We start from the raw sequence: 27,925 nt of genomic DNA, 5'->3' as shown, positions 1-27,925 counted from the left end.
TTATGGAGGATACTTAATTGCCAAGCCACAGGATGGGTTTGTTTGCCACGCTAGGCTAAAATGTGATTACAGATAGTTAAATTGTGATACCTTCGTTGTGCAAACAAAATCATGCTTTTAAAATTAAGAACACAGAAGACAGAAGCATACGGCTGGAAGGGGCCTTGGAGGTCTTCTAGTCCAACCCCTTGCTCAAGGCAGGAGACCTTATAGCATCCCAGTGAAATGGTTGTCTAATCTATTTTTGAAAACCTTCAGTGATGGAGCACTAACAACTCCAAGGCAAGCTATTTCACCCATTGTACTGTCATAAAATTTCTCCTTAATTCTGGGTAGAATCTCTCTTTAAGAGCTTCCATCCAACATTTCCTTGTCCAGAGCTCAGGTGCTAGCTAGTCTGGAGAATAAGTCCCCTCTTCTCTGTGACAGCCCCTAAGTCAGGGGTGTCAAACTCAATTTCATTGAGGGCCGCATCAGCATTGCGGTTGCCCTCAAGGGGCCAGGTGGGTATGGCCAGGGTGGGCATGGCCTACTGGGTGGGCGTGGCTAGAGTGCCTATGGCCTACTGGGTGGGCATGGCCAGCTCTACATCGTTCGCATCAAGGGTGCCTATGGGGGCCTGGGCAGGAGTGGGACAGATCTGAGGGTCTCTGGCAGAAGGAGGGTCTCTGGGCCGGGGCCAAGGCAGTGGGGGCCGTTCCCTCACTATTTCCAGGATGGCTTCGTGGGCCACATGAAACCACTTCATGGGCCAGATCCGGCCCCCGAGCCTTGTGTTTGACATGTCTGCCCTAAGTATTGGAAGACGGTTTTCATGGCTCCCCCTAACCCAGGGGTAGGCAACCTCGGCTCTTTGATGACTCATGGACCTCAACTCCCAGAATTCCTGAGAACAAAATTAACTTATCATTATTGTTCCTGGTCCAGCCAGAAATGTGACATACTGTCTCAGAAATAAATCTTATAATTGAAATGGTGTCCAAGAAAATATGGATAGGAGTACAACTTACACACTTCACTTCGATAGGCGCTAGCTAGACATACCTACCCTAGCGCTCTCAACCGTTCCTCAAACCAGTTAGCCACTTCTCTGCACACTTTTGAAGGTCTCGGCATCATTTTTCCATCGTAATGACCAGCACTGCATTTATTTAAACGTTTGATGCACCCATTTTGATATACGCCCCCAAAGCCGATAAAGTAAGCGGAATTTTTCTTCAATTAAATTGCACGGCCGGAGTTTGAACGAAATTGGTTTCGGCTCCCAGTAAGTTGCAAAATAAGGGAAATACGGTGCTCCGCAAGCCCACGTGGCTTGGAAAATCAGAAAGACTGAGGAATGGGCAGTTAAATTTCAACCCGGAAACGGAAACATTAAATTCAGAAGCGAGGGTGGGTTTTTTTTTTTTACTTTCTTGGGAACTCCAGCGAAGGACTAAAGAATTCGAAGGTGTGCAGTGAGTGAGCTGTTGTGACTTACTCGAAGCTGATCTCCTTTGTCTTGATTTGCGTCAGTCCGGTTTGTGCAGAGGGGTGGGGTGAAACGTGGGGCTGAACTGGCGGGTATGTTAGGCTCTTTCACTCGCTCTCCTTTTCCTCTACCTGTAAAAAGATCAGCGTTACGGAGAGGGGAATCTCCAATCCGGTTAACGGGAAAAGAATTAAACGCACCGGAGAACATTAAGACAGTTGTTGTTGTTAGTTGCGAAGTGGTGTCCGACCCATCGCGACCCTATGGACAACGTTCCTCCAGGCTTTCCTGTCCTCTACCATCTTCTGGAGTCCATTTAAGCTCACGCCTACTGCTTCAGTGACTCCATCCAGCCACCTCATTCTCTGTCGTCCCCTTCTTCTCTTGCCCTCAATCTTTCCCAGCATTAGGCTCTTCTCCAGTGAGTTCTTCCTTCTCATTAGGTGGCCAAAGTATTAAGACAGTATTAGGATATTAATCACAATGCGTGACTTTTATGGACTTCAAACTGCACGTTTAGTCGTATGCCCGAGTGGAATTTTTTTTCCAAGTAAAGTGTGTAAGCTGTACTCCGATCCATATTTTCTTGGACACCATTTAAATTATAAGATTTATTTCTGAGACAGTATGTCACATTTTTGGCTGGACCAGGAACAATAATGATAAGTTAATGATTTCATTCCCAGGAACGTAAAAAAACCCACTAGAATATATCACAATCAGAATTTATTGCTCTCCCTTCATAGCTTGCTCTATGCCGATCTATGTTACATATTATTAGAGCATTTCCCTGTATAAAAATAAGGAAATTCTGCTTTATAACAGCTGTATAGAGTTTCAGCATGTGCAGCCTACATATTCTCTTTAACTAGGCCCTAGGCGCCTGCCTCTCTCTCTCTCTCTCTCTCTGTGTGTGTGTGTGTGTGTGTGTGTATGTGTGTATACATATATATATAGGCTGAAAAAATGGATGATCACCAGATTGCAGTAGTGTTTGTATTCTTTTGTTGCAATCAGGTACTAATGCAGTCTCATCTTCTACCCGATGTTTCAGAAGTGCTTGCCTGAAATCTATTAGTTCAAGACATCTGCTGGCCAAGCCAAAGGAAAGAATTTGATTATGTGCCATCAAGTTGATACTGACTCTTAGCAATCACATAGATAGGCTTTTCCCATGACAATTAGTGCTTTCCAATGGTACCCCTCACCATTGTAACTGTGTCTACCTTGTTATAGATCATCCTCTTGTATTTTCTTTCATCTTTCTCAGCATTAAAATGTTCTCTAGAGAACTAGATCTTTGCATAATATGTCCAGAACAGGATAATTTGAGCCTGGCCATTTGTGCCTCAAGTGAGAACTGGAGTTTTGTTTGATTTTGCTTGTTTGCTGACTACAGTATTATCAGGAGTCTTCTCCAACAGTTCATTACTCTTATCCTGCTTCTTCAAAATGCAACCTTCACTTCCAAAGGAAAGGATAATAATTCTTAATACTGAAGTTAATTTGATAAGTAGTACAGTCTAATTTTAATAGTAGCAGTGAAAAAATTGTTCTTGCTTGAAGATATTAGGGTACATTATGTGATGGATATGTGATCAAACACAGTGTGTCATGGTTATGCCTTCAGTTTTGATTTGCTGCCCTTCGGTGTTGCTGCCTTTTGTTTTATCTAAAAATGAAAAGAATTCTGACTAAAATGGATGCATCAGTAACTATCTCTTTGAAGAAGGCAGATGCATAGTTTAATATGTAATTTGAAAGAGTGTAAAGTGCTTGTACAGTTTGCAGTCTAAGTGAGCTTTCCTTATTTGCTGTATCAAAAAGATTATTTTTATTAGAAATTTAATTATAGAAGTAGAGAGATTATTTAAAAACCATTCTTATTTTATTAATGTGAATTTATTAACCACCTAACTCCAGCGGACTCTAATTATATATAGGTGGTATTTCATGGAGAAAATAATAATTTATTGTTATTTAAATACCACCCAACTCCCAATGATTCTGGGAACCTTAAAATCATTAAAATATTTTTAAACAAACAACAATAGAACACACACACACACACACACACACACGAACAATGAAGGCAAAGAAAATAAATAGCTCTTTGGAAAAACTCTACAGCTGATCCTAGCAAAAACTGAGGATGTTGCATAGTTGAGAGCCCTTGAAACATTATTTCCTCTTATGATTAAGCATGTAAAACAACTTTTAGATCACTGCAGGATGTTCCTCTTAGAAACAAAATGTTCTTCATAAGCCAGGAAAGACTAAAAAAAAAAGGATAAGACTTACCCATCTTCCTTTTTCCACTGCCTGAGAAATGAGACTGTCAGCAAGAAAGGAGAAATCTTTGGACTATGAACTCTTGGCACAGTTCAGTTTTCAACAGACATGAGGATAATTGAAATCTCCCATTAGACAGACAGACAGACAGACTTGTCTAATCATCAGTGTCCCATTTTTAGGGAAAGTTGTATTGAAAGCCGCGAGTGTTCGGTATTTAGGGGGTCCTGCATGAAACAGATTATCTGGATCCATGCTTGTCAGGTATTAGATCCTATCATAGAACAGGTAGGACATTATTTGTTCTGCTCAGTGGCCTTTACTATCTTGAGAAAATGTACCTTTTTGTTCCTATTAGCATTTTGAATGCCACCTGGCACCATTGACCATAATGACCTTCTGGATTGTCTGCTAAGGTTGCGAGCTTGAGGCACTGAGTTACAAACACTGCATTCCTACCTAAGATTGGGTTCCACTCAATTATCATAGGGGAACATTGCTTGAATCCATGACCACTCCCATATGGGGTGTAGCTTCCCCCCCCCATGGTATTTAATGTATATGAAGCTAATAGGCAAGGTTTGTTTCATGGTACGGTGCTATCAATAAGCGGACAATTTCTACATTGCCATACCAGCGTATGCTGGATCAGTTTTTGACAGCTAAACTGGGTTTTGGAGGCTGTCAGGATCTACATCAGAGGTCTTCAAACTCGGCCCTTTTATGACTCATGGACTTCAACTCCCAGAATTTCTCAGCCAGGCATGCTGGCTGAGGAATTCTGGGAGTTGAAGTCCATGAGTCATAAAAGGGCTGAGTTTGAAGACCCCTGATCTACATGGTACAAAACAAGTTTAAATTAAATCCACCTAGGTTAGGTTGCTTATCATCAATAAGGTTGGGGGATTCTACTAATGTTGGCTACAGTAAGACACTTTCTGTAATGATTCTTCCCTCAAAGGAAGAGTTCTGTGATTTAGGAGAGCTCATAATCCTGCTGAACTCTTCCTCCAGCTGTTGTCACTTTTGCTTTAGTTAATGTGCCAATTTTAGACATGGGGTGCCTTGTACACAGTGATTTGTTCCCTAATCACCATGTGATTGGATAACTGCAACATGTTCCACAGGTGGTCCTTCACTTACGACTGGTCACCTAGTGACCGTTAGAAGTTACAATGGAAACCCACCCACCCCAAGCTACTTACTACCCAGTTTTGAAGTTATGGAAGTTGTAACATCCCTGCGGTCACATGAACAAAATTTGTGCAGATTCACTCTTATAACTGACCTCAGGGACTGTCCCTCTCCTCCCTCCGCCATACCTCCCTGCAGGGTCCCTGTAGTCCTTTTGCCTGGTTTCTCCCTCGCCAAATAATTGCTTTTAGTGAGGCTCCTTCCATATAAATATATCTTGGTCTCTAAGTGTGTATAGAAGCAAAACGGGCTTATGGTCACAGCATCTAAGGAATACTAAAATCCAATGCTGAATGCCATTTATATTGTAGTGTTGTATCTTTTCCCATCACAGAAATAATAAGAGCATTAAAAACTGAAGCTGGCAGTTACTTTGCATATAAAATGTTTTTTCATGAGTAATATTCTGTCAGTGAGAAGTAACACCTGATGTACTGATATGAAACTGAAAGTTTTAATTGAGTTTGATGTGTTAATTTCTCGTCTGGAGAAAAGTTCTTAGCTCACCTAGCAGTTTTATAAGGCATTATTTAAAGAAAGACTTTTTTTGTTGCTTACTAATTCAAGATTATCAAAAATATTTAGCCACGTTAACAGGTATTGGTGGGGGAGTTAAATAATCTTATCTATAATTTAAGATGTGGAAATGGACAGAATTTGTGAATGAATATCTGGCATTCTATAATGTTTGCTATAAAATTCAGATTTCACTATCACTCTATCACAAATGAGATTGCTGGGTTGATAAGCTTGCCTATGTTCAGAAAATGACTAATACAATCATGTAAGTGGCAAACTTCAGGTATAAACCTGTCTGTAGTTCCTGCACAGATTTCCTAACCAAAGTACATACTGTAAATTCATATTATCTTAAAATTTGATTTCAAGGCGGGGGAGGATAGCAGCTAACTGTAGGACAATGAGCTTAATCTCCTGTGCCCAATCCTTCTTTTCCCTTTCTCTCTCTCTGTAAAAAGCTGAACTGTACAGGGCCAGTACTTCCATTCTTACATTAGATTTATGGAAGTGTCATAAAAGTTATTTGTTCTGATAATTTATAATAATTGCCAACTAACTTGGAAAATGTGCAGCATGTGCTGTCATTTTTCTTAACAGCAATTTGATTAGCAGATAAATATTTTCATAGCATGAACATACAAATTAGAAAGTGATTACTATCAGGGAACCATTGATAACTTTGAAGCAGGGGCTGATAAGAACATTTAGGAATCCAAGGGAACATTTGTCAGACCTTCAAGGCCGACCAGGTCTATTGAAAGAAATACTAAAATATTAGAAAGATAGATAGATAGATAGATAGATAGATAGATAGATAGATAGATAGATAGATAGATAAAGAAAAAGAAAAAGAAAGGAAAGAGAAAGAAAGAAAGGAAAGAAAGAAAGAAAGAAAGAAAGAAAGAAAGAAAGAAAGAAAGAAAGAAAGAAAGAAAGAAAGAACAATCTTGGAAGCCGGATAGTGTTTTTCCTTCTATCCTCCTTATATCAAAGATAATCAAAAGTGGGACAATTTTGAGTTTTTCTTACAAAGTCCTGTTTTCACAGACTAAACTTACGTTTTATCAATGGTTGATACATATTTTTTTCAAGACTCTTCCATATTTCTCTACAGGTTAGAATCTGATCTCCAAAATACCTATTTTTTTTTAAAAAATGTTCAGTTCCCTGATGCACTTTAGAAATTTGTGATTGCTTTTTCTTATTACATTCTGACATGTGTGGATCTATGTGTTTTATTAGTGTAAAATATGATATGCGTGGTTTCTGTAGCACTTCCGTATTTTTGGTAATTTAGAAAAAAGGGTTCACAGATCTTTACCCATGGAGTTTATATATTTAAAGTTAAATGTAAGGAAATGATTTCAAGAAAGAGTGAGGGGAGTAAAAGCAGGAGTAAACAAGATCCTTTTACTCCAAGTTCCAATAAAATCATTTCAAGCAAAATTTCTAGTGTCAAACTTTTACGTTGCATGCTCAGAATTTTCAGAGTTTGTTCCTAGAACTAGTTACGGAGAAGTATTACAGCACTGTACTGTTAACCATAATAATTTGTTTTGCCAAGAATAGTTCACAAGATTGTATAGGAACTCGCATAAAGAATTAACCTAGACTGCCCATCTACAAATTACCTTGAATCTAGAAGCATGCACAAAAAAATCTTAAATTCTTAGTTTGAAATGAAATATCCCTGTTCAAAACGAACAAATTATATTTGGCCATTTTTGTGCATAGCTCCAGAACCAAACAAAGCAACACAATTTTTGCATTTGGTAATTTGAAAACCCAGGAATCTGTCAAATGCTTATTCACTGGTTAGTCAATGAACAATAGTTTTTAATGTTTCCTATTGTGCTGTGAAAATGGCAAGGCAAGGCAAAGGTGTTGGCCACCAAATCTAAAATATAGCCCTATTTAGATTGAAAATATTTTGTCCACATTGTAGGCTTTAAAAAGTAATAGAATCTGGTTCTAAACAATAAGTGTCTGCATGCATATAAACAAAAATTCATTCACATTGAATTATGCATAAACAACATAAGCAACCTGTCCCAACATTATTTCCCAAGCCTCCTTAAGTAACACCAGCTGCCTGCAGTTAGTGCAGGTTCGCATCCCACCAGGCTCAAGGTTGACTCAGCCTTCCATCCTTCCGAGGTAGGTAAAATGAGGACCCAGATTGTTGGGGGCAATAAGCTGACTTTGTAATAATGCCGCTTGGGGTGTGTGTGTGTGAAAGCCCTAACAAGCAGGCATATACATAGAATGAAGGCTACTGCTAAGTTTGTAAAGCCGCCCTGAGTCTTCGGAGAAGGGCGGGATATAAATGTAATAAAAATAAAAAAAATAAAAGATATTTTTGCATTTACTATTCTCTTGGCCTTGTTTTTGAGAACAAGGTGACTTTGTTCAGGTAGGCACTGAAGCTATTGGATTGGTTGATTTAGTAGGCTATTCTCTCATTTTATAATATTTCAATATGTTGTTTCTCTCCATTATTTATTTTTATTATTTATTGTTATACTTTGTATGGTTCTTTTAAAATTGTTGCCCTTGACAGAATATAAAATGAATGCACTGAATATTAACTAAAATGTTGATGTAATATAACACTTCATCCAATTATTATTTTCTTAAACTGAGTGGCATTATCAACATTAAAAATGCAGTCCAATCTACAGTTTTTCTATTTTGTGCAGTTAAACAATTAGAATATAAAATATCATTACATTTTGTTTAGGTAAAGATGCCTTTTGAATGCAACTATGTTTTGCTTCACACTGGACAAAGAATGCCTTTGGTTGGATTAGGTACTTGGAAGAGTGACGCTGGACAAGTAAGTAGTTCACTATTAAATTGGGGAAGTTAAAGTATTTAAGATCTTAAATTCTGTATGTTGATGGAAAAGTTTTTTTTATTTGTTAATTAAAAGTTTGGGAGAAAGGAATAGGTTTCTTCCACAATCATATTATATTCTACATTTCCATCCTTCTTAGCCCCTTTTGCCTTTGACATAAATCATAAGCGGTGTTACATTTACTCTAAAATTAAGGCTTGACTTGTGATTGTCAAAAGAAGAAATTCCCAGTGATGTTCCTATTGATCAAAACATATAGGCACGATATTTTCAAGGGGAGAAACTTTATAAATTTTTACAAAATACTCAATTTTCATAAAAAGAATGGAATCTCCTGATGAAATTATGAAGAAGATACCCTGTGCTCTCCTTAATGTTAGGCTTCTGAGAAGCTGGGCAAATGTTGTGAATCAGTAGACCTTATAATGACATTCAGTTTCAATCTGCAAGGTTGAAATACAGTATTGCTAATTTACTTTAGTGGTTATTTTCCCATACTTCCAAATCAGGGGTAAAAATAGCAGCCTTAGAAGTTTCAGGTGACCCACTAGGATGCATTTTGTAATCCTCAGATTCTTTTCAAGTAGCTACAGCCAAAAGTTGTATCTCCAAAATTGGCTGGGGCCAGAACTTGTTGGGATTACATAAGAGATGTTGTTCTTTAAGATACCTGAATTCCAAAATGTACAAAAAAAATCTAGATAATAGAAACTAATAACACATAAGGGAAGAAAGAAATAAAAATAAAAGAACAGAGAAAAAGAAAAACACTTCTGTATACACTATAAGAATAATAGCTCCATCTCTATACATATTAGTATACCTCAGATTTAAAAAACCCAGAGTAAACCACCTCCGTATGGATTTATGTTGCCCAATATTTTATTTTTCTTTTAATACTGTAAAGCCAAATGAAAGGCTGAGAGTTAACCAGTTTCCTTTAGCCAACCTTTAGAATGTAGTATGCACTGGTTCTTCCAGGATCCTGGTTTTTGTGATGGTCCAAGCTTGCTATATACAGAGCTCTTCATACATTGACACGTTCTGTACACTGGGATATAATTTAACAAGCATTTGAAATCATTAAACTTTACCTTCCTCCCAAGAATCTGGTTCACCATAACAAAGATGTCTAACCCAGGGTTGTCCATCCTTGGCAACTTTAAAACTTGTGGACTTCAATTCCCAGAATTCCGCAGCCAGTAGGTTTTAAAGTTGCCAAGGTTGGATGACCCTGATCTAACCAACCAACTCCCAAGGGGCATGTCTAAAGAATATGTACTAATATACTAGAATATGGTTGACCACACAAAGACTACAAAGACACAAAGAAATTTTTTTGTGCCACTGTGTCATCCAGCCAAAGGAACAAAGGAACAAATGTACCAAATTATGACTTAAGTGTGAAGTATGACCAGTCCAAAGTAATTTAGCATATTTTATAGCTAGAAGAAATTTGAGGCCAGAGTCAATATTATATAGTTGTTGGAGAATGCATCAATTCTGTATTTATGAACCTGTTTTGACTACCAGGCTAAATGATGACAGACAGACAAGTGTTCACACGTAAAGCCCTATATCATTTTTCATATGAACTCTAGTTCAGGGCTTTTCAACCTTTTCACCGATTGTTCCACTTTTAGGATATGGCAATATTTGAGTACCACCTAGCAAGGTGTCAAAAACTTGATGAACAAAAAAAAACCTGTTCAAAGTTGCAATTGCACTGAAATGACTTGTGACCATTTTTCACACTTATGACCATTGCAGCATCCCCAGGGTCATGTGATTTATATTTGGATGCTTGGCGACTGATTCATATTTATGATGATCACAATGTCCCAGGGTCATGTGATCCCCTTTTGCAACCTTTTGACAAGCAAAGTCAATGGCATGGCTGCTGGTAGCCAAGTGCTAAGGCGGGACTTCCTTCTCTCCCTCCCTCCTTCCCTGCCTCCCTCTTTCTCATTCCCACCTCCTTCCTTCTGAAGGAAGAATTTGAACCCAACCCAAACCCGCCCCCCGTATTTTCCCTCTTCCATATATTTATCAAACAAGGAAAAGCCTCCAGAGACAGAAAAGACAAGCCGCTGAGGGAACTAGCTTAAAAAGGCACATTCCCCTTTAAGAATTAGCTACTGGCTAGAAAGGAAAGTTAAGGAGTCAGGAAGAAAAAAAAAGGAATAAGTATTGGCTGCTGACTAAGGCAGCCTCCCCAAATGGCTCCATTCATAAGTAAAGGAATGCTACTGGCAAAATCTATTCAGGAGAAAAATACTTCAAAATCCCTTGCAGCAAAACTTACAGCTAACAATAGCAGAGCAATAGAATCTAACATGGGACATCAGCCATCATCCAAATAGAAATTCCCGAACACTCCTTAAGAAAACAAACCCCACATTGCACAAATCCCAGAACTTCATAGTCACAAAAGCACATAAGAATCCTTCCACTCTCCCAGTTTGTGGTTCAGCTGAAATGGCACTTCGCTTCTGCCATTCAACACCTCGCTCCCTCCTGCCCCTCCTTCTTTCTCATTGCCATCTCCCTTCCTCTGTGCCTCACCTCCAGCCGATGCTGCCTTTCTTCATTCCTCGTGGAGGGCGACCCCCTCCCCTGCTTTGTTTCTTGCCTGTTGATTGCTGCCAGCATAGGTGGCTGCCACAGAAGTTGTATATCTACTCATTTGATTTTGATTTCTCCTTTCCTCCCACCCTCCTCCTTCTTTCCCTTCAGTGCAGCTACAGCTGACTCCGCTTCCTCCCAAGGTTTTTTTCCTCTCTTCCTTTCCTGCCCAAACTGCTTCCTTTTATAGCCTCTCCTGTCTCTGCCCCCCTTTGTCCTCCTTTCTCTTCCGGGTGAGCCAGAAGTGCCAATCCTGGAGCCTTTCCCTCGCCCCAGCCACTCTGCAGCTCCAGAGGACTCTCTTACGGCAAATCTGTGCTACTTTGGCTCGTTCCCTCCCCCACTTCACTTAGCTGGGCAGGCCGCGTACCACCTGCCACATGCTAATGTACCACAGGTGGTACATGTACCACCGGGTGAAAAGCCCTGCTCTAGTTAGTTAAGTAAGTAAGTAAGTCTCTGTTTAAAAGAGAATAGGAATTTTCTATTTCTTTTATGCTTCTCTGTCTTCAAGATATAGGTTGGGCGAAAGTAAAGAGTTTTTTGTCGTCTTAATAAATCTTTTTTTGTTATTATTGCTATCTAAATAGTATTATTTCAGAACTCCGGTTATGTTCAGAAGCATATATGCTAAATTCAGCTTACTAGCAATAGTGCAATGAATAGAAGTCAAGGCAAGATACTACTGTGTGTAGCAGAGAGCACTGAAACACAATGAGAAACCAAAGTAGTTACAGAGGCACAGCTGGAGGTAAGGAAATTTGCAGAATTAAGGTTACAGTTTAGCTATTATTCAACCTGTCTGCAGCAAGTAGCAACTCTGGCTGATGTTGAAAAAGCTAAGGAGTAGGACGTGGTGATGTTTGAATGGGAGAGCATGTAGAAATTCCAGCCGTGGGAAGTTTTAAAAATCACTTCCCCAGCATCACCAAGAAAACCTGTATTCATGAAGTCACCAGGAGCCAAATTCAACTCAAGAGGGATCTTTTCCTTTTACGTGATTTGAACAAGATATTTCCTAAAGCCATTTCCCCATTCTTAGAATTTGTAGCTATGTATTAAGGCAAGAATGCTGGTGAAATAATCAGGTGCAAGGCAGTATTGTAGATGAGGAAAACCTGTTAAAATAAATGCCTTCAGGTTTTTGTCAAAAGACAGAAATAATACGCATTTCTAATTGGGCTGTTTTCTGTGGCAACTTTGACAATTGTGCTTACATAGTAATCTCCTAAGAATGCACCAGTTCTCCTGAGTATGCCATGAAAGTTACAGTTTTTTCCCTTCTGTCATTCTCTTTTCTTTCCTCTAGGCATATGTACATGTCCCATCCCTATGCAACATATCATAAACAACTCTTTTATTTGTCTTATCATTACTTATTAAGAGTAGCCTTTTTGGTAAAAACAAATATGCTTTCTCTCATTCTAATCCATTGTGTTCTTTTCATTTTTCTGTTCTAGGTAAAGGAGGCTATAAAGTATGCCCTTAGTGTGGGCTATTGCCACATTGACTGTGCTACAGCTTATAGCAACGAAGCCGAAATAGGTGAAGCACTCCAGGAGACTGTTGGGGCGGACAAGGTAAAATAAGGAATCTCTCTGGGTTCCTGTTAAAAAGGAATGGCAGAAAGGCCAGCTGTGCACAACCACGTCTATTTCGTATCAGTTCTACTTAATGAACAATTATAATTGGATCTCTTTATGTACTGTAATTTTACCATCAACAGCAATGTTCTGCTGTGATTCTGTGTTGTAAATTCTGCCTGGTTCTATTTATTTAACATTCTTTCACTCCTGAGGTTTTCGCAAGAAACACTTTTAAGAGAAGCCGAGGTTGGTTGTTTATGGAAATGAAGTTTTATTAGATAGTGAGCAGAAAGTGAAAGCCAGGATCGTATTCATAATACAGATGACACACAATATGTATATATATATTAATCAGTAAGCAATCCTAGGATTCAGAATGAATCAGAAATATATCATGCATTGAAGAAGTATGTCTTGTTTTCTGTTTTGGACATGTATCTTATATAATCGGCATACAGGTGTCCCTCAACCTATATCAATCCCTCTGATTGTGGGAAGCCAGCAGGAAGTTGCCTCAGCTAATGACTGTGGGATTTAGTAAACAACGGCAACTGGGACTACAACTGCCTTGTTTAACAATTGAAATTCTGGTCTAAATTGCACTCTTAAGTCGAAGACTGCTTGTATTATTTTTTATGAACTTAATTGGTACCACACAAATCCCAGGATACCAACAATTTTCTATAAAGTATTATATCTTGATATTTTTATAGCTGAAATGCATGTAACATACAAATGAGAAGGTGGCAAAATGTATTTATGTATTTGTCATATTTGTATACTGCATGTTCCTGACAAAGTCAGTCCACAAAATCAAATAATGCCCAGTGGTCCTGCAGTGCCCAAAATTTCCCTAAACATGTCCATTCACAACAAAAGACCTTTTTAATTAAACACTCAAACTCTTGCAAAATAAGAGGACTATTTTTCTTATTACGTTTCATTTTGTTTAATTTTTTTTTAAAAAAAAATATTTAATGTCTAGTGCACACAAAAGCTTGTAAAATGTTATGTTGTGCCACCTGCCATAAAAAAACCGGTTGATCAGATGTAGAGCTTGTCTCATGCCCCAATGATTCTTAATAATGGAAACATAAAAATCATTGCATAATGGGAACAGTTTTATACATGGTTGTTTTGAGTAAGCATGATCCACAGTGAGGAAGAAAATAGTATTTAAAATCAGGATAGAGCAATTAAGAGTTTTAGCAGATGGTGGCTTTTCTGAGCTTGGAAGTTAAGCAGTGTTGGACCTGGTTACCCCTTGAGCGGGAGATGTAAGGAAAAATGCTGGGCTGTAATAAAACAGAAATGCAAAACATAATTTAGACAGAATGAAAATTTGCTTGTTATGTTTGGCATAAAGTTATGTTAAATGTGACAGGGTGGTGTGTTAAAACTTTGAAACACAACACCTTTTCATAGAAATGGATTTATTTAGAGGTCTTAAGAGATCTAAGCAATCTTGTAAGAATTTTAGAATTGATTTGTACTTTGGAATGAAGCTTCTTCCATTCTACACAGATTCGTCCATTTCCTTCTCAGCCAGAAATAGAACAGGAAATATTAATGCAGTGATATTGAATTGAGCAATATGTAAGTTAGTGCTCATCTTTGATGCTCTTCTTTGGTGACATGTCTTCACTTGTAATGTTTCACTATTTGTTGTTCTTTTTAAAGGCTGTTAAAAGGGAAGAACTGTTTGTTACCTCAAAGCTATGGAACACCAAACACCACCCAGAAGATGTGGAGCCAGCTTTAAGGAAGACTCTGCAAGATCTAAAGCTGGATTACCTAGACCTCTACCTTATGCACTGGCCACATGCCTTCGAGTGCGTTTTAATAAGAGAAAAATTAAGAGATTAAACCATAATTCGTTATTTATTTAAACCTGGGGCACAGGGCCGGGGAACAGAGAGGGAGAGGCTGAAATTTACTCCTTTTTAAAAATGTGGTGGGGGAAGTGATATGTGATCCAACTCCTATCACAATGTTGATGTTATGTTACTTGTTCAGCATAGTGCTAAGACTCTTAAGAAAAATTACATATGACTCCTGATTTTGTTCTGCATGTTCATTCTGGAGGGCTACTATTAATTTGTATAGTTCATAATACTATGAAAATTTATACAGTTCATAAGGATAAAAATGTAAGCTAATAAATAATAATTAAGTAATTATTTTAAAGTGCATTTGTTCTTAACGGCGTTTCCAATGGATTTTCTAACTATTTTTTATAGGCGAGGAAATAATCTCTTCCCCAAGAATCCTGATGGTACAATGCGTTATGATTATATTGACTACAAAGATACATGGAAGGCTATGGAAAAATTGGTGGAAAAAGACTTGGTAAAAGCTATTGGACTTTCAAATTTCAATAGTCGACAGATTGACGATGTTCTCAGCATAGCTTCTGTCAAGCCAGCAGTTTTACAGGTAAGATAGAAAAAGGAAAAGAGGATGTGATTGATTCTTAAGATTATGATTAGAGTAATGGAAGTGCAATGTAAAAGAAACAAGTTGTGCTTCTTTTGAGAGGCATGTCAACATATCTGGGTCAAGAAGTGGCTTCTTAAGCAGGGGGTGCACCACACCTTCCTCTTTCAAAACTGCCAGCACCACCAGCTCTCCTAAGGATTCATTTACCACTCCTGTATCCAACCTTTTATCCCCTCTCTGGTCACATGTACTATCCAGGAGGAGTATTTATCTAAATACAGGTGGCGAAGTTCATCCAAGAGAGAACTCTGTTCCTGTCCTCAGCTGTCACAGGCTTGAAAAAGTCCCAGATGACTTTGTAAGATGTTACCTTTGTCATCTCACAAGACTTTCTAAGCATTTAATCTGAACAGATAAGAGTGATTTTGTCGGCAAAATATCTAGTAAGGTGGTCATAGTGGCCTACTAGAGGATCCAACAATGATTTAGGTCACATTAAATAAGGTTGCTGGATGGCCAATAGACTAACTGGAGAAATATTGAAGCTTTATCACCCTTACTGCCACCTACGTTCAATCAACTTCTCTTTTTATTTTTCACTGCCATTTTTCCGGGTGTCTCCTGTACTATGTTCTGAAGCATCTCTCTAAACCAAAGATGACTCTTCCCCCCCCCCCCAGATCAATGCACAGGGAGAGGATGCTCAGGCATTCTGTCAAGTATTTTCCTCAGTTCTGTGTTTCTAAATTCAACTAAGAGTTTCAATTAAACACTCCTCAGTAGACTGCTGAGAAAGTCCCCATGTTGTCCCTTGAATCAAGCAGACTCATAAGTGACCTGAGGCCAACCCTTTAATGCTGCTTTCTTCCCTACAGGGTTGTTAGTGGCCTTTGAATATCAAGGATATCAGAAAGTGATCTGACCATTTTGAAGGATTGGTATTAATGTCTTTGAGTTGGTCTGAGGTAAAAAGCCAATCTAATGTGTGACTCCTGTCTGAGTAAGGACTGTGGTAACTTGGGGCAAGCCATGATTTCATGGCAGTCATAAACAAAACATAAACAAAGTTAATGCAATCATAAACTTCTAAGTTGTCCTATAACATACTTCCAATAGTTTGAAATTGTCTGGAAGAGTCGACCAGCAGCTAGACAATGTTAAGCAGTTCTGGAAGGCAGCATACTGGCCAGCAGGGATGATATTACATTAGCAGTTCCCCTGCTTGTCCTTGATACCCAGTTTCATGTACGGGACCTTTATGTAGTCATTACTACAAGAGTGCATCTGTTCACATCAATTTCTCATTGAATGTTATTGCCTCTCCTCTTTCCCAACCTTGGCATCAAGTTGGTATATTCATAAAACCTGACCAGGCAGCTCTTAAGACAAAAGCCATCCTTCATTCTCACCTAATCCAGTCTTAAAGGTACACGCCCATGCATGTCTGCTGCCTCCTCCAACCCAAGGCCATGTAGGGACGTGTTCTTACTCTAAATCAGGGGTGTCAAACTCAAATTCATTGAGGGCCGCATCAGCATTGCGGTTGCCCTCAAGGGGCCGGGTGGGTATGGCCAGGGTGGGCGTGGCCTACTGGGCAGGCGTGGCTAGAGTGCATATGGCCTACTGGGTGGGCATGGCCAGCTCTACATCGTTCGCATCAAGGGTGCCTATGGGGGCCTGGGCAGGAGTGGGACAGATCTGAGGGTCTCTGGCAGAAGGAGGGTCTCTGGGCCAGAGCCAAGGCAGTGGGGGTCATTCCCTCACTGTTTCCAGGATGGCTTCGCGGGCCACATGAAACCACTTTGCGGGCTGGATCTGGCCCCCGGGCCTTGTGTTTGACATGTCTGCTCTAAATAAAACTGGAATTGAAAAGAGTCAAGTTGAGGCCAACTTCTCCTGCAATTCAGAATCTAGGTTCTTGGGGCTGGGGGACGGAAATGGAGATTGGTATCAGGTGTCCAATTTACCTTTGTCTGTAACAGTCTGTCTTCACTATGCCCCATACTCCCTTTGCCCATCACTACTTTGATCCTTTCCCATTCGGTCCTCTCCTGACTCTGCTCCCCAATACAGGGCACCCCCAGCCTTTCAATCCTGTCACCATCCTGTTTGTATTTTTGAATAACCATTCTGCCATTTAGAATATAGTTACCCTAGCAGAATGGGCCATGGGCCCCCGCCAGCTATCCCTTCCCTTCTCCCTCTCATCCCCTTCCCTGTTGAAGTCAATGTAACCTTCCATTCCAATTCCATCTTTAGGTTTTTTCCCCCCTATTCTACCCTTCCTGGCTCTCCTCTAGAAAAAAAAAGAGTGCTGCCTCATGCTGTAAGCTTCCTTTTCCTCCTTTGGAAGTTGGTCCTCCATTCCACCTGCTTTTGCCACGTCCCAGTGCCGGTCCAGATTTCCCATAAATACAGTGAAGTTTGCTACTCTTTCAGCTTACCATATCTCAGCTACTTGAGGTTCTTCAGAAATGGCAGTGACCAAACCCTTTTTCCATGGAGCCTTGATGATGCAGAAAGTTGCTATTTACCACTGTCTTTTTTTTTCTTCAGGTGAATCTTATCCATCTTTTCCACCAACATAAATCTGTCGGTTAACATCACTCTTTCTCTGCCCACTCAGTCTTTTTTGCAACATTCCACAATCCCGTCAAAAAAATTAGGCCACTATCTCCAGTTCTCTTCCCATCTAGCCCCAGTTCTCCTTTCTCCATTGTTATTAGCAATCCCTTCTCTTTACATGTTATGCGCTTCCTCACATTATCTTCAACCCACAGTAAAGCTTAGCTTTTGCCATGTTCCGTCTCAGCACTTTCCTTCCTGCATATGGAGTGTCTATTCTCTTGGATCCTATCAAGAAGATCAAGAGCCATGTCTATATTGTAGGAAATCAACAGGTCAGTCCTCAGCCTTAATTCCACTCCAGGAAAATGGACGGAGAAATTAGCTAAATTAGTGTCATTTATACGGTGCATCATTTTCTCTGTTCCTGCTGTTGGCAGCAAGCAGATATATCTAATGTTACATTACTTTCTTCTTTCATTCACAACTACATGGTGTACCTGTTCTTTGATTCTCATTTGGCCAAGGCCCTCCCTCCTGCCCATAGCTTGCAGGATTAGTGACCAAAGCAATTAGCTCTTACTTTAACTCTGCTGTCTCATCCCTATTCCTTATTCTGCTCTGTTTTTCCAACTCCTGCTTTCCAGGTATTTTTGCTTTCTCCCTCCTTCATCATATATCCTCCTCACTATAGTTTTTAGTTAAAACCAACCTGAAAAGAGGGAGAAAGCACAAAAAAGTGTCCCTTGTTTCTGATGTTAATGTCTCATTTCCAAGATATGGGGAGGGGGCACCTTTTTTCCCCCTCCTGTAAAGTAATTTGAAGGGACGCGGTGGCTCAGTGGGTTAGGACGCTGAGCTTGTCGATCAGAAGGTCGGCAGTTTGGCGGGTCGAATCCCGAGCGCCACGTAACAGAGTGAGCGCCTGTTACTCGTCCCAGGTTCTGCCCACCTAGCAGTTCGAAAGTACGTAAAAATGCAAGTAGAAAAATAGGGACCGCTACGGTGAGAAGGTAACAGCGTTCCGTGCGCCTTTGGTGTCTAGTCATGCTGGCTACATGACAACGGAGACGTCCTCAGACAAACGCTGGCTCTTCGGCTTTGAAACGGAGATGAGCACCGGCCCCTAGAGTCGGAAACGACTAGCACGCATGTGCGGGGGAACCTTTACCTTTACCTAAAGCAGACATGTCAAACACAAGGCCCGGGGGCTGGATCCGGCCCACAAAGTGGTTTCATGCGGCCTGTGAAGCCATCCTGGAAACAGTGAGGGAATGGCCCCCACTGCCTTGGCCCAGAGACCCTCCTTCTGCCAGAGGCCCTCAGATCTGTCCCACTCCTGCCCAGGCCCCCATAGGCACCCTTGATGCTAACGATGTAGAGCTGGCCACGCCCACCCAGCAGGCCATACGCACTCTAGCCACGCCCACCCAGTAGGCCACGCCCACCCTGGCCATACCCACCCGGCCCCTTGAGGGCAACCGCAATGCTGATGCGGCCCTCAATGAAATTGAGTTTGACACCCCTGACCTAAAGTAATTTGAGGATGTACCTTTGTGTTAAGTGCATTTTTATTAACAATGGAACCACTTAGTTTTACAGAAGGAATTTAAAATCCAGTAGAACAGGAATGGGGGATTTGTGAACCTTCAGATCTTGCTGAATGCAACTTCCTTGATCCCTGGTCACTAGCCAAGCTTGCTGGGTATTAGGAGGGCCAGAGATGTCCGACTCCAGCCACAATGAATGAAGGTATAGGAAGAAGAGTGATCTTCATATTTTTCCCTGTGAGGCCTTCTGTTTGACACCTTGTATTATTCTGAAGCTTTACCCTTATGGACCTTGATACGGATGTAATGGTGGTACGAGAGGGAAAAATGTAAAGCAAAGTGGAGATAATGCAGTAGGTGAAGTAATCTTGCTTCTAGTTAGTGCAGCACAACTTACAAACCACACACAGTTTCTATCACAGGCCTTTCTACATTTTGCCATTACGTTTTTGACATTAAAATTAGGAGGTTTTTCTCCAAAAAAGAATGTACCGCTTGAAAATGCTTCATTATCTTGATTGTGTTCATACAGGTTTTTTTATCACATAGTGTTCATCTAATATAGACAAAAATGCAGCATAGATTCTAGCTCAATACTGTCTGCCAGAATGTTAGCTACACATTTGCCATCAACCCACAGATCATGGTGGACTCAATTTCCCCTAAATTGTCAATGGTTGGAACTTACTACTCTAAAATCTACTCTTTCAGCAAAGTGATTTTAATTTTTTGGCACTAGTCTGCTCACTATTGTATATTGCTCTTAATAGGTGGAATGTCATCCTTACCTAGCCCAGAGAGAACTAATAGCTCATTGCCATCAGCGGGGGCTGGTGGTAACTGCTTATAGTCCTCTTGGTTCACCTGACCGGATGTGGAAGCACCCAGATGAGCCGGTATTGCTGGAGGAACCTGGGATAAAGAAGCTGGCAGAAAAATACAACAAATCTCCTGCTCAGATTCTTCTCAGGTATTAATAAATTAGCTCTTGAGAGATCAGCATTGAAGATCTAAAAGAGCAGAGAACTGGACCCTAAAGCTCTTTATATTCCTTATTAATACATTTCGCTAAACACCGTACAGTAAAAATTGGCGTTGCAATGTTGTGATGTGATGGCAAAAGGATACCAACCACTCCCGATTTTGTAAACGCTTGAATTTTGGTTCTGTAGTGCTGAAATATTGCAGTGATTGTGGTGGCTAAGCGAATTTAGTATCTTCTTGAAAGGACAGTGTAGAAATATAATTCCAACACCAAGTCAGGCCATCGGTCTTGTTCTGTTCCAGCCTAAGACCAGCCCTGTTTGAATGTCAAGGACAACCCCTTTTTATAATCAACAGGCTGGAAAAAACCCAACCAAATTCATTTAGAAAGAGTTCAAACAAAAGTTAAACAAAAAGTTCAAACAAGACTTAAACCAAAAGGTTAAACAAGAATAACAGACTGGGACTCTAGCAGAAGATCTTCAAACGGTTGCCTTCAGCAACCAGGACCTCCCACACCTTCCCCTTTTATCAGCAGTCCCAAGGCGTGGCTTCTCATTGCCTTCTTCTGAGTTGCCTCATTGCTTTCCTCTGTTCTGTTTGATTGCCTCCTGCTCCTAGCGTCCCTGAACAGAGGCAACTGTGGATCGTCTTCTTCCAATCCCTCATGCTCACACAGCTGAGTCTGAGGAGGAACAAGACGGGAGGGGCCAGGCTGAACCTTCCTCTGACACCAAAGGCTCTCCAAACCCCTTCTCCTTCTCCTCTTCAGAATCATCTGACTCAGCTGCCGGAACCACAGGCTGACGCTGAATCACAACAGGTCTGCTGAGCCCTAGGCCATTCTGAAGAGTTGCAGAGGCATTCCAGTTTCCAAACAAGCATTGATAAAGAGATGTCAGGGATTGAATCTGAGACCTTTATAATGCAATTTTTTTTTAGAATGAAAAATTCCCTAAGGGAGAAATGGAAGCTGGTTTAATGGTTAAGCTGGAGACTGAGTTCTGGTCTCACCATAGACATGAAAAGCCAGCTGGGTGACCTTGGACCACTCATACTCTGAACCCAGCTCACCTCACAGCGTTGTTGTTGTTGTTGTTGTGGGAAAAATAAGAGGAAGGAGCATTAGACATGTTTGCCATCCTGAAGTTAGTTATAAAAATAATAAAGGAGTGATATAAATAAATAAGGAAGAGGAAAAAGAATGTTATTTTTTGCTATATAACAAAAACATTATTATATTTTGTTAATAGTTACAGTATTATTTTATTATACAATATTAATGTTTTTATTCTGTTGAAAACAACTGTAGTTTAAAATGAAGATTTGCAATGTAAGGTGCTTTACAAACATTTTAATTAAACCAGCAAAAGCATGGAAGCGGCTCAGTTTTTTTAAAAGAGCCTCGGATTCTAGGAATACAGTCTGAAGTTCTATTCAAAGAACCCTGATTAGTATTCTATATTCTGTGTTACAGTGGCATTATATTTAACTTTCAGCCTAAGATTGTGTAGCCTTGTAGAGAAAATATTTTCCCTGTCAGAATAGAGCACTTTGGATTTTGTTTATTCTGAATGAGAAAATCATAGCTGTTTGTTTAATTCTATAACAGGTGGCAAGTTCAGCGGAAAGTAGCTGTTATTCCCAAGAGTGTTACTCCTGCACGCATACTCCAAAATCTTCAGGTGAGTGGGACTTCCGACTGACTTGCAAGAAGACATTACTTGTAGGCAGCTTTGGTCAACAGTATTGAAGCTTTAGCTGTGTCTTTTCCTTGGTAATACATTGTACAGGTAGTCCTTGCTTACTGATTGCTCATTCAGCAACCATTTGAAGTTATAATGGCACTGAAAATAGAGATTTACAGCTGGTCCTCTCATTAGCCATCTCAGTGTCCCTGCAATTACACAATCATGGTTTAAGTGCTTGGCAGTTGGTACACACGTGTGACAGTCACAGCATCCCATGATCATGTGATCTCTTTTTCCGACCTTCACAGCTGGCTTCCAAAGTCAATGGAAAAGCCAGTAGGAAGTCCCAAGTCATAGTCACATACATTATGTATAATGAGTGGTTTGCTTAATGCCTGCACCCAGAACTGATACTGTAAGGTGTGGTCACTGGTGTTTTACTTTATTACAGTGTCACTTAGTGATAGAGTTGCGGGTCCCAGTGCAGTAAGTAACTGAGGACTACCTTTATAGGAAGAATATAATTCTCAACTGATATGTCCTGGTATCATTTTACTAGAGCCGATGAAGGCACACATGCACATTCTGACTTGTTTGAAGCACCAGCTGAACAACTAATTTACTATTGAATCTTACTACCACAGATTCTAGACTTGTTTATGTGGCGATATTTTTATTTTTTATTTTTATTTTAATCCCATTTATATCCCGCCCTTCTCCGAAGACTCAGGGCAGCTTACAATCTTAGCACAAACCAATGTACTTAGCAATAGCCTTCATTCTATGTATATGCCTGCTTATTAGGGCTTTCACCCCCTCCCCAAGCGGCATTATTACAAAGTCAGCTTATTGCCCCCAACAATCTGGGTCCTCATTTTACCTACCTCGGAAGGATGGAAGGCTGAGTCAACCTTGAGCCTGGTGGGACTCGAACCTGCACTAATTGCAGGCAGCTGGTGTTACTTAAGGAGTAACACTGTACTAGTAACACTGTACATGCTACACTGTACTAGTTTAATATATTTGGTGCTTGCAGTTTGCGCATTCAATATATTTAACTGGTCTTCACTTGTAAGCTTCTGCCTCCCAGACTTTAAAAGAATTTTTTCCCCTTTTGATCTTGATAGGTGCAGTAGAATCCAACATTTCTGTGTGATATCATATTACCGTGTTGCTTTAAACTGCACTTCAAACGTTGTTTTGATGCTGCAATTTCCTTTTGAAGTTGTTATAATCCCTTTGATATTTTTCAAAAGCTTTAGAAAAAACATCAGATAAATATAAATCCCTTCTCCATCAGCCCTCTTATTTAGAAATCATTAAATAACAGAGCCGTGGCTATCCAGAAAGTGTTACAATTAATGCTATCTTATTTGTAAACTCCTGAAGTGCTCAGAGAGATTAATTTTGAATTATTTGCAAAATTCTTGTTTCTTTTAATAGCTTTTTATGTTATTTCTAATATTACCTGGGGAGGTATTACACCTGTAGATATTTGGAAAGTTACTCTTTTTGCAATGATAGGAAGCAGAATTAATATCAGTGCTTTTCTTTCCAAAGAATTATTGCTGAGTTTATTTCTTATCTATGAAAAAAATATTCTTTTTGTTTAACCCAGGAAAGAAAATTGCTCCTGCGTCTTCTATTCAGTTAAATTTGTTAGGTTATGGGGAAAATGAACAGTTAATCCAGGAGAATAAATCAGTAATAGTCACTTTGGCATCTTGTCAGTCAAGGAAGGTGGCTGTAAGCTGGGCAGCACTAGCCTAACTCAGGAAGCCAATTTTGTAGGACTTGGCCTTACCTTTTCATGGTAAATCACCTGCTACTTTGATTTTGCAAAAGTTCATGATGATGAAATCCCAAGTAGAAATCAAATTTCTTCTATAGTCATGAACTATCCTCTCATTGTTGCGTTGTAACTTAGTTTGCTTGAATAACTATGGCATATTAGGCATGTTGAGAAAGTTTCAAAGTCCATGGCACTTTCTTGGATCTTTACAAAAGCTTCTGCAGTAACATGCCTGAATATATTGTGACACATTCAGCTATGAGCGTACGATTGAACATCTTCCATGTAACTCTTCAGCCTTGTTGGAATATTAATAAAGCTACTACAGCAGGACTCATGAATCTGATGTTAATGAGCTCCAATTTCCAGTGAATTCAGCCACTATAGACAATGGTGTGAGATGCTGAGATTATTAGAGGAATATCTGAAAGATCACAAATTTCCCAACTCATTACAATAGTCACCATTGTCCACTATCACCAGTTTTCACCAAATTATATAATGTTCTGAAGTTGCTTTTTGTGATGAAAATTTTGCAAGGAATAAACAAACTTTATTAATATGAACTCCTGTGGAATTTGCTTCTCTGTGTTCAGAGATTACTGCTTTTTTAGTACTTGTTTTTCTGCTGTATATCTCATTGAGGCAAAAATTACAAGATTTCTATAATCTACACTCCAAATGTATAGTATATAGCAGCGTTTCCCAACCTTAGGAACTTGAAGATGCGTGGACTTCAACTCCCAGAATTCCCCAGCCAGCTATGCTGGCTGGGGAATTCTGGGAGTTGAAGTCCACGCATCTTCAAGTTCCTAAGGTTGGGAAACGCTGGTATATAGCACCGCCTAGTAGAAAGTGTGAGTTTTTTTAAGGTCTCCAGTATCAGTTTCCTTGCAAGATGTCCTGTATTAATAGTTTCACCAAGTTTCTGAAGTTTGGGTCTATTTCTGTATAGTGCTATAAGTAGCTAGATAATGGAAGTCATCATAAAGGAGATAACTTCACAATTTAAGAATAATGAAACTTTACAGATGAAGATTTTTTTTCCACACTTAGATCTTTTACAAAGTGTCAGAAACACTGAAAAAGATTATTTCTATATGCCAGGCATGCTTGCCGACAAAAAACGATGTTTTCTTTGGGTGGTTAAGATGTGCAATGCTTTAGACCTGCAGCCAAAAATGTGCTTCCGAGTGGGCGGCTGCATTCATATCACATCTATCTGCATCACTTTAAAGAAGCTGCATCTTTAAGGAGATGCAGCATATACACCCATTCCCACTTCAAAGCATCTTTTGGCTTTGGCACTAAAGCATTGCACATCTCTTAGTAGACAGCTCTGATTGCTTAGATATGTTCTCCACCTGTTTCCATTTACATGTGTTCCACAAGCAGAATTTTTAAGCTATTAAGACAGCTCATGAAGCAGCAACAGTGAAAATCATAGCCTTAATTAACAGTAAATGTATTTACATGTTTTAGGTGTTTGACTTCAGCCTGACCGTTGAAGAGATGAGCTTTATTGAGGGCCTGAATAAAAACTGGCGATATATTGTGCCAATGCTTACGGTAATAGTTGTTTCTGTTCATACAAAATAAATCAATAAAAAGAAACTGAAATTTGTAAAATACCCACTGAGTGTGTTGAGTCTCCTATCCCTTCAACAGCTGGTCTATCCTGTTCTGCCAAAAAACAAATACATGTTTCAACTTTATATTTGTTAATGCTTTCAATTAAAAGTTGCAGTTAAGAAATGGATTAAGGTACAAATAAGTCCATAACATCCAGTAACAATATTTTCATGCTTAATTCTTCAAAGTAAGAATCTGTGTGCCCTCTAGCGGCTTGTGAGCTATAGAACAAAATTATATAGTGACCCTGTTGCCAGCTACAAAGGTTCCCTTTCAAAACTCTCACAATTTGATAAACCTAAGACGATGTCAAAAAAGTAGAATTAAAGGAATGAAGTCATGTTTCATCCTATTAAAATACTTCAAATATTAACATAAAGCTAACAAACAATAATAAGAAAACAGAATATATGTTTGAGAATAGTATAACTTTAGATATAACCTTTACCTTGGTTGCGCTGGTCATATTAATATACTGTAGATATAATGATGTCCATATCTACAGAATTTCTCAACCTTGACAATTGTCAGATAGGTGGATTTCATTTCCCAGAATTCCTTAGACAGCTTGATGGCTGCTGGCTGGAGAAATGCTGGTCTGCATGCTGACTGGGGAATTCTAGGATTTGAAGTCCACATATCTTAAAAGTTGCTAAGGTTGAGAAACACTGTACTAGTGAATGGTTGAAGATCAAGCTTGGCTGCTGGGCTTGCTGACTTTTTTGAAGGAAACATGACTAGGTGGCTGAAAATGTTTATATCTTAATTTTTTTATATCTTAATTTTTTTTGCATTGTTATATAATATTACATTGTCGTTCATTGACTTTCAGCTGTATTACATAAATTGATAGTCATCACCTTATCTGTCATCTCAGTTGCATACTGCAATAGTTTATTTAAATGTTCCTCTTGTTTTTCTTTATAAGCTACTTGATGAGGCAGTCTGTTCTTGGAAATTCCTGGTGATGTTAATCAGTTCATGGATTCTTATAAATGGCCTAAGAGAGTGATATCTGTCAATAGTTAATTACGTAATGGGAATTTGTCCTTAGGATAACAAGGAGCATTATTAAGAATCACCCATAGCTTGAAAGCTGCATTTTTAGTTTTCAAATAATGTTTATTTCATGGGTGAAATAGATTTAGAATCAGTCATGAAAAGTGCACCAGTTACCTATGCCTTTCTACCCTCTAGAAAAGGGGAAGATGGCTCTAGTTCTTATTCCTGTAAGCATATGGATGAAGGACCTGATATAAAAACATAAAATCTTGACCATTAAATCTCTGAAGCATTGCCAGGTGTCAGAAGTTTTCTTCCCAGACTACCACAAACCTAAAACACTAAGCAATTTCATTTCTGATTGTATGCTTAGAAATCATTTTAATCATTTTAATATTATTTATCATTTTTATTTAGGAAACTGTTACTATATAAGTCACATGCCTTTGTCTCATTTGGATATCAGTAACAAGGCCAGTGCATATACAGGTAGTCCTCATCTTACAACCACAATTGAGCCCAAAATCTATGTTGCTAAGTGAGAAATTTGTTGTGAGTTTTGCCCCATTTTACGACTTTTCTTGCCACATTTGTTAACTGAATCACTGGTTAAATTAGTTACACAGTTGTTAAGTAAATCTGGTTTCCCCACTGATTTTGCTTGTCAGAAGGCTGCAAAAGATGATCACATCATGGCACAACACTGCTACCATCATAAATGTGACTCAGTTGTCAAGCATCTGAACATAAATCATGTGACCGTGGGATGCTGCAATGGTCGAACGTATGAAAAATGGACATAAGTCACTTTTTTCAGTGCCTTTGTAACTTTGAGCAGTCACTAAGTGAATTGTTGTAAGTCGAGGACTACCTATATACACTCATGAATAAAACACGAATGTGTGTACAAGTGAGATACTTTCAACAGAGGCTCACTGAGAAAGAATGAGATCAACCTGCATAGTTGCTTCCCACCATCTCTTATGAGAAGAGTCTCGCACCAGGACACATCATCTTTCCCTACCTTGCCAATACTTAGATTCTGAGAGTTATGAAAGGGAAGTTGATCTACAGAAAATCTTCCACGGAGATCAAATTTGTATGGTTGTTTGGTTATGGCAAAGGATCACTGGTATCAATGTGACTGAAAGCCTTTTCGAAATTCTAAATGTTAGTTAAGGTCATCTGCAAAAGTACAATGTCTCCTTTCTTTTAAAGTGTTCTTTTCAAAACTATACATTGATAAATCTGATATAGCAAATGTAAATATTTCAAACGTTTACAGTTCTCGCCAAGCTTTTGTTTCATTTCTCTGATTTCTTACTATATATTAAAAAAAAAACCAAGCTGCAAGCTGTGCTGCTTCAGATGCCTAAACTGTAGTTTAGTGATATATTTGCTATTTTTGCATATCTATTTTTGCATTGTGCTGATTTTAGGTTGCAATTGATACAAAAGTATCAATTTTTGTCAGTAGAAATGATGACTTTGTTATTAAATAAAGTCAAATGTCAGAGAATGCTATATTCACTTTGAAATAATAGAAACAATTGTTTCCTTTTAACTAACACTTTTCTTTGTCTTTCACAGGTGGGGGACAAAATGATAGCAAGAGATGCTGGACACCCCCTATATCCCTTCAATGATCCATATTAATTCATAGAGTTTATCAAAATGAGAGGTCTATTTCCGTTCAGGACTCCTAGTGCCATCAATTAAGAATTTT

The 27,925-nt window shown here is 39.2% G+C and overlaps 1 protein-coding gene across 4 annotated transcripts; it reads left to right on the top strand.

Moving 5' to 3' along the window:
• The first annotated feature begins 1,387 nt into the window (after positions 1–1,387).
• Positions 1,388–27,925, top strand: AKR1A1 (aldo-keto reductase family 1 member A1). 4 transcript variants are annotated; one of them, XM_083358669.1, is made up of 9 exons: positions 1,388–1,450; positions 8,217–8,312; positions 12,419–12,538; positions 14,225–14,376; positions 14,785–14,980; positions 19,869–20,068; positions 21,695–21,767; positions 25,048–25,134; positions 27,790–27,925. In XM_083358669.1, the coding sequence occupies exons 2-9, from the start codon at positions 8,223–8,225 to the stop codon at positions 27,853–27,855; spliced, it is 984 nt and encodes a 327-aa protein (XP_083214795.1). In that variant the 5' UTR covers positions 1,388–1,450; positions 8,217–8,222; the 3' UTR covers positions 27,856–27,925. The 4 variants fall into 4 exon arrangements, with proteins under 4 accessions (XP_083214795.1, XP_083214798.1, XP_083214796.1 ...); XM_083358672.1 differs by having other exon boundaries at positions 1,445–1,457; XM_083358670.1 differs by lacking the exon at positions 1,388–1,450 and adding an exon at positions 1,456–1,563.

This window comes from Vipera ursinii, assembly GCF_947247035.1.
Source record: "Vipera ursinii genome assembly, chromosome: 3".
NCBI lineage: Eukaryota > Metazoa > Chordata > Lepidosauria > Squamata > Viperidae > Vipera > Vipera ursinii.
The sequence above is the reverse complement of the archived record's forward strand: the minus strand, read 5'-3'. Positions and strand labels throughout refer to the sequence as shown.

What these genes read in the sequence shown, in the direction of transcription:
- AKR1A1 (XM_083358669.1), top strand. Translation starts at nt 8,223, where the DNA reads ATGCCTTTTGAATGCAACTATGTTTTGCTTCACACTGGACAAAGAATG. An exon ending in GGAAGAGTGACGCTGGACAA is followed by an intron (nt 8,313 to 12,418) that starts GTAAGTAGTTCA and finishes TTTCTGTTCTAG; the next exon opens with GTAAAGGAGGCTATAAAGTA. An exon ending in CACTGGCCACATGCCTTCGA is followed by an intron (nt 14,377 to 14,784) that starts GTGCGTTTTAAT and finishes TATTTTTTATAG; the next exon opens with GCGAGGAAATAATCTCTTCC.